Here is a 7,606-nt window from a genome sequence, read left to right as displayed (position 1 = left end):
AAAAGTAATCAATTTGAAGAAAAATAATGTATAAATTAGAATATATATATAAGGAACAAAAAGGAAAAATGGTAGAACATAAATACAGGATAAAGATTAAAAAAATGAAAAAAAATTAATATACTAATATAATTGAAAAGAACTATTCTAACAAAAAAAAACAAAAAAAACAAAAAAAGAAAGAAAGAAAAAAACTTAAGTATATTTTTTCATTCAGAAACAACAATTGGAAAATCTCTCTTTTATATATATATATATATATATATATATATGAGCTTTAAAACTTTATTAATGAACTTGACCCAAACATTGCATTATTTGCCTTAAACTTCCACATCTTTGTGGAAGATGGGGGGGAGCCGTAGGACCAAATGATGGGGCACTGGAAGACTCGCTTTTGTTCATTCATTTTCGGTCAATTGGAATCCTTTTGTTTCTGTCCGACCAATTTCCACAACGATAATCTTTTATATTTCCACAAGATATTGATGCCATTGAAAGAGAAAGCAATGCTATAAAGAGAATTAGAATTCTCGTAACTTTTAAAATTACTATTAAATTTAAGATTATTATTATTATTGAATTTTAATCTGTTATAGTAGTTTTAAAATCTACATCACATTTTAGAAGACTTTAGTCTACTTTATATCATTGTTTTCGAGCTTGTCTTTGTTCCTATATCTTACAACTTTTCCACATGGAATATTGTTGTTAATTAGAAAATTAGTTATAATAGAAGACAGATCTTTGGTGAATAAAAAAGTGACTAGAAATCTTTCTGATGAAAAATTAATAGAGGAAAGGAGTCAAAAAGGAAAATAAATAAATAAAGGGAGCATGGGAACCCGACCACATGCTTCAAAAAAGAAAACAAAAGGTGGGAAACACTTTGAGTATTGATCATAGGGACAAGCTTACCTGTGGTAGACAAAACTACCGCATATCCAACTTAAAATCTCAGCCTTCCAACAAAACTACCGCAGATATATATGTGGTAGTTTTGTCTACTGCAGGTAAGCCTGTCCCAAAAATGAATAATGGAATTTATGGTAAAGACTATGAGTGGTCAGCTTTCCTAAATTTTTTGTTTTTTTTTTCCCCTAAATGTAGGAAGGATTTATTTTATTTTGGCAACAGACTCTCTTGGTATTTCTTAAACCAATAAAACACCTTGCAATGAAACCAAAAGTGTTACTCCAAATTTAGGGTTTGCTTTTCTTAACATTATTTTAATATAAAAATATTTTCTATTTTCTCTCTCTTTCCTATATAATTTTTTTGAAACAATATTTGAATGGCTTTTCTTTTCTTTCCGTTTCTTTCTTAATTTTTTGAAAGAATATTTGTTTGGCATGGATTTAGTAGGGCAAGCAACCCAAATACCCAATGTTATAAGGTTCAATCAAAGGGTCGTAAGTTGAAGTGCCACTTCAATGCAATTGCTCTCCAACTTGTCCCAGTTCATCTCTTCTCCTTGCCTCTCTTTCCCAAGCCATGGCCACCATTTTATACAGCTTATTCAAGCTACCACTCTTCTTAATATTGCCTTTTCTTCTTCCCTCTGCAAATTCAGTTTCTTTCAAAATATCTCGCTTTGAGCCCCACGCGTCCAACATACAATGTCATGGAGAAGCTGTACCTTCTGATGGAGCAATTGTGCTGAACAACCCCCATACTGGTTTCACTGTTGGTTGGGCCACCTATGCGGAGAGGGTGCCACTCTGGGACTCAAATACTGGAAACATCTCTGACTTCACAACTCATTTCACCTTCAGTATTGACACCCTTGGCAGAGAGGATTCTAATGATGGGCTTGCATTCTTCCTGGCTCCTGCTGGGATTGAAATCCCACCGAATTCAAGAGGTGGATATCTAGGCCTATTCAACATCACAACCGCCCCGGATTCATCTCTGAACCAAATTGTTTTTGTGGAGTTCGATTCAGCCTCTAACCCGGAATGGGATCCTCCGTTTGAGCATGTGGGGATTAACATCAACTCACTTGAATCTGCCGTTTCCACACCTTGGAATGCCAGCTTACACAGTGGAGACACTGCTGGTGTATGGATCTCCTACACTGCTTCTACCAAGAATTTGAGCGTCTCTTGGTCCTACAAAAAGACTTCTAGTTCTCTGGAGGATACAAGTCTTTCCCACCTTATTGATCTCTCCAAGGTTCTGCCTGAGTATGTCACAATTGGATTTTCAGCTTCTGCTGCTGTACCTGCAGAAAAACATACGCTTCTGTCATGGGAATTCAACTCAACTTTGGATGTAAAAGAGAAAAGTGGAAAGAAAGCAAAAAATATAAGATTAATCGTGGGTCTGACTGGTGGTATTTTGATAGCTGGGTTGATTGTTGCATTTGCAATATTCTTGAGGCATAAGCAAAAGAGAAGAGTCACAGCGCAAAAGAAAGGAAAAACAGAAGAGACGGTGAACTTAGCATCGATAAATGGCGTCCTAGAAAGAGGAGTAGGGCCAAGAAGGTTCTCGTATAACGAGCTCGTTTCAGCTACCTACAACTTCTCAAATGAGAGAAAGTTGGGTGAGGGAGGGTTTGGTGCGGTTTACAAGGGGTATTTAATCAATTTAGACATACCAATCGCTGTAAAGAAAATTTCAAGAGGATCTAAACAAGGGAAGAAAGAATATATCACTGAGGTGAAGATCATTAGCCAGCTGAGGCACCGGAATCTTGTGCAACTCATAGGATGGTGCCATGACAAAGGTGAGTTCGTACTTGTCTACGAATTTATGCCAAATGGTAGCCTTGATTCTCACCTCTTTAGGAAGGGGAGTCCACTCCCTTGGGCAATGAGATACAAGATATCTCTTGGGTTGGCCTCCGCGTTGCTTTATCTTCATGAAGAGTGGGAGAAATGTGTGGTGCATCGGGATATCAAATCTAGCAACATCATGCTAGACTCTAGTTTCAGTGTCAAGCTTGGTGACTTTGGGTTAGCTCGGCTTATGGATCACGAGCTAGGTCCTCAAACAACCGGATTGGCCGGAACTTTAGGATACATGGCTCCAGAATATATAAGTACGGGTAAGGCTAGTAAAGAGTCTGACATATACAGCTTTGGGGTGGTTACCTTAGAAATTGCTACTGGAAGAAGGTCAGGTTATCCTATAGAAGATAATTTCGACGTAGGGTTGGTTCAATGGGTTTGGAATCTTTATGGGAGAGGAGATCTTCTTTTGGCTGTGGATGGGAAGTTGCAAAATGATTTTGATGAAAAACAGATAGAATGCTTGATGATTGTCGGACTTTGGTGTGCTCACCCTGATCGAAATCTCAGGCCCTCCATTAGACAAGCAATTAGCGTTCTTAATTCGGATGCAACAACACCAAATCTTCCAACACAGATGCCTGTTCCCATATATCCTATACGTAGAGCATTAGTCAGTTCTGGTGGACATTCCATAACTACAAGCCTTCATGAAGGTCGTTGACATTATTTCTTTGGTTTTAAAAATTGCTTAATTATATTGTCTATTTGATGCAGAGAGCAGAACCCCACCCATGAGAGAGTCTTAGTTCGAGCACTATTTCAATAATGTTTTAGTTTATCTTTATCTTTTATTTGTTGCGAGTTGAAGTTTATCTTTATCATTTAGTTTGACACCAGCTACGGTTCTAGTTTATCTTATAGTTATCTTATAGTTAGTTATTCATTCTCTTTTATTTTAATTCCACTAGAATATGTAGTTTATAAATATTGATGTATTCCATGGGCTAGAGAAAGTTGAATGATAATTGAGAATTTGTTTCCAGTTTTCCTGTTGTGACTTCAGACTTTTCTGGTGTGACTCCAGATTTACCAGGTCTCACACTCTTTGAAGAGGTGTTTATACAACTTTTCATTTCCAATACTTAATTAATGGCAATTACAATATCTATCTTGAATTGCTCTACGAGAAAGTTTAACGTGGGGATCGGAACATGCATGTGGCATTAATTCGCACTGAAGTTCGTGGATATATAATTTAATAATTAAGTACTAATGCGTGCAGGATTATGTGATGCCACAAATCCACAATTATCTTATAGAACTCACATACGAGACAAGGAGAAGAATATTAATTTAAAATTGGAGCATCTGTACGAGGTTCATGTCTTTTTGTTCTATTAGACAATATTGAATATTAAATTGAAATTAATTATATCCAAAATATGGTTAACTAATGTTTACGTACACAATCCAATATTTATCCTTACAGTCCGCAGTATTACACGTTCTCCCTCTCAATGGATGATTGGAATAATCTGGATCCAACTTCCAAGCAATTTTCTACAATCGACAAGTGTGTTTTAATAACATTATCTTGTCTAACCTGCCAAGAAAGACGCTCATAATTAGGTTAATTCGTCTCTTTTGTTCTATTAATTAATATATAGTCTTTCTTTTTCTTATACGTACGTGCCTTCAAAGAGAGAAATTCTGCTATTATCTTCTTTGTTTTTTGTTGTATTATGATATAAACACTAATATAACTCATAATTAACTAATCATATATATATATATATATAACAGCTGAGTTTTGACGTAGAGAGTACTGCTTAGAATTGTGACACATGTCTATGTTTTTTAATATGTGAGAGTGCTTAGAATTGCGACACGTGTCTATATTTTTCATATCTGAACCCTTTTTTTTATTTTTACCTCTGGTCATTAATTAGCGTAATTAATTGTGTTGATTGTATTTCAAGAGTTTTCCATACATAAAGTATTCAATAAATTAAGTATTATTAATGTCTGAATCAAATAAGGAAACAAATAATATAAATGAAATTTTAATCTTTTTTTTTTTTCACACCAACAATATTTTCTTTAAATTTTAAAATTTTTTACTCATGATTTTTAATAATTGAACCGTGCAAATATTGAAAGGGTTTTTCCTTTTTCTATTTTTTTAATGAATTAAGTGTACGATTTTTTTTTAATTAATTCCTTTTGACCTTTCTTTTTATTAACTCACGTGTCCTTTTTTTTTTTAATTTTAAATTTTTTTACTCATAAATTTTAATAATTGAACTGTACAAATATTGAAAAGGGTTTTTCCTTTTTCTATTTCTTTTTTAATGAATTAAGTGTACGATTTTTCCTTAATTAATTCATTTTAACCTTTCTTTTTATTAACTCACATTTATCTCTCTCACCCTAAATCACGATTTTTTTTTTTTTAATAAATTAAGTGTCTTAATGCATTAATATCTCTCCCTTTGTTAAAACACAACTTTCCTTAATTAATTTATTTTGACCTTTCGTTTTATTAACTCACATTTATCTCTCTCATCCTAAAACACGTTGGTCTCTCTCACTCTAAATTCACCATCTCCTTCTACGGCAGCAACGTTTCAAAACATTTTCCTATTGAAGTTGACAGTTGCAAAAAGTTTATTTGATCAATTTCGTAGAAATATATGTGACTCTGAACTATGATTAAGGTATGAGATATTCGAGATGAATGTATCTTTGTGCTTTTATGTATAAATTTTTAGCAATTGTGAATTGATTATCTTTAGTTTGTTTCTTTAGAATTTTTTTATTTTTGGTCCTTACTTTCAAATGTCCATTTTTTGGCCTTACTTTCAAATACTTACTTTTTTTGGCCCTTACGGTAGTCTTTAGTTCATAAAAAACAATTAAAATAATTTAGTTTAATAAAAAATTTCTAAAGAACTGAAAAAATAAAAATAAAAATAAAATAAAATTGGCAGGCCCCCTCCCATAAAATTTCCTGGCTCCGTCCTTGGGTCTACGCCTACCTTTATGGAATTCAGATCTTTTTCTCGTGAATAATATCCGATTAATTATATTGTACGGATATTTTTGTTTCTTTCAAAAAATAAGAAGACAAAAATATTTATGATATATAATTAACTGAATTCTCTCCAGTTCAAGTTGTTACGTTGTTCCAGGTCTTCTTTTTACTAGTACTCTAATTATGCAACATCTCATCCAAACTCAAACTGGTCAAGACTCCAACTAAGGCTCTCAGATACTGTTTTGTTTTCTTCTTGATAGTTGTTTGGACTTAATAAGAAATGAAATTGAGTAGTGATATAAGGAGGACTAGAGTTCTCCTAAAATATTCCCAAATGTGATGTGGATTTTAAAATCACCAATAGATTGAAATTTAATAATAACTATCTCAAATTCAATAATAATTTGGGTTAATAACTTTTTCGGTACCTGAGTTTTCACTTTTTTATTTTTTCTCTCCTGAGTTTTAAAACATGACAAATCTAGTACCTAACCTATGGGGAAAAGACAAAATCAATACATTTGTTAGTTCCGTTAGTCCTACTTAACGGGTTTAGTAGGAAAATCAACAAGGAAAGCTTGGAACCCTAAAAAGTAAAAATAATTAAAATTAAAAAAATTAAAAAAAAAAAAACGAGCTGCCTCTGTTTGGTTGCCGAGAAAACAAGGGAAAGAATATGTTGCCGAGTTGACAAGAATTTATTTTTATTTCAGACACTATTACATGTCCAAGTTCTTTCGGGTAATTTCAGAGACTAGTTCCAAGCTTTCCTTGTTGATTTTCCTACTAAACCCGTTAAGTAGGATTGACGGAACTAATTGAGGTATTGATTTTGTCTTTTTCCCATAGGTTGGGTACTAGATTTGTCATGTTTTAAAACTCAGGGGGAAAAAAATAAAAAGTGAAAACTCAGGTACCAAAAAAGTTATTAACCCTAATAATTTTAAAAGTCACATCACATTTGGAAGAACTCTAAACCTCATTATATATATATATATATATATATATATATATGATCATTACTCAAAGTATTTTCCACCTTTTGTTTTATTTTTTGAAGCATGTGGTCGGGTTCCCATGCTCCCTTTATTTATTTCTTTTTCTTTTTGACTCCTTTCCTATATGATCATTACTCAAAGTGTTTCCCACCTTTTGTTTTATTTTTTGAAGCATGTGGTCGGGTTCCCATGCTCCCTTTATTTATTTCTTTTTCTTTTTGACTCCTTTCCTCTATTAATTATTCATCAGAAAGATTTCTAGTCACTTTTTTGATTCACCAAAGATCTGTCTTCTATTATAACTAATTTTCTAATTAACAACAATATTCCATGTGGAAAAGTTGGAAGATATACGAAGAAAGACAAGCTCGAAAACAATGATATAAAGTAGACTAAAGTCTTCTAAAAATGTGATGTAGATTTTAAAACCACTATAATAGATCAAAATTCAATAATAATAATAATTTTAAATTTAATAGTAATTTTAAAAGTCACGAGAATTCTAATTCTCTTTATAACATTACTTTCTCTTTCAATCACATCAATATCTTGCGGAAATATAAAAGATTTTCGTTGTGGAATTTGGTCGGACAGAAACAAAAAGGATTCCAATTGACCGAAAATGAATGAACAAAAGCAAGTCTTCCAGTGCCCCATCATTTGGTCCTACGGCTCCCCATCTTCCACAAAGATGTGGAAGTTTGAGGCAAATAATGCAATGTTTGGGTCAAGTTCATTAATAAAGTTTTAAAGCTACGAACGAGAATCTCGTTTCTGTGGTCCCTGCCGTAAGGGGAGGGGCGGGGGCGAATTTCCCATCCTGACCCAGTGAC

The 7,606-nt window shown here is 33.3% G+C and overlaps 1 protein-coding gene across 1 annotated transcript; it reads left to right on the top strand.

Moving 5' to 3' along the window:
* Nucleotides 1-1,376: 1,376 nt before the first annotated feature.
* Nucleotides 1,377-3,742, top strand: LOC132171581 (L-type lectin-domain containing receptor kinase IX.1-like). The gene has a single exon (XM_059582943.1). It carries the CDS (start codon nt 1,495-1,497, stop codon nt 3,457-3,459), a length of 1,965 nt encoding a protein of 654 aa, XP_059438926.1. The 5' UTR covers nt 1,377-1,494; the 3' UTR covers nt 3,460-3,742.
* The last annotated feature ends 3,864 nt before the right edge of the window (nt 3,743-7,606 follow it).

Source organism: Corylus avellana, chromosome ca2, assembly GCF_901000735.1.
Source record: "Corylus avellana chromosome ca2, CavTom2PMs-1.0".
Classification (NCBI taxonomy): Eukaryota; Viridiplantae; Streptophyta; class Magnoliopsida; order Fagales; family Betulaceae; genus Corylus; species Corylus avellana.
Note: the sequence above shows the minus strand (reverse complement) of the source record. Positions and strands in the feature narration are given on the sequence as shown.

Bases quoted from the DNA above. Each gene is read 5' to 3' on its own strand.
- LOC132171581 (XM_059582943.1), top strand. From the start codon at position 1,495: ATGGCCACCATTTTATACAGCTTATTCAAGCTACCACTCTTCTTAATA.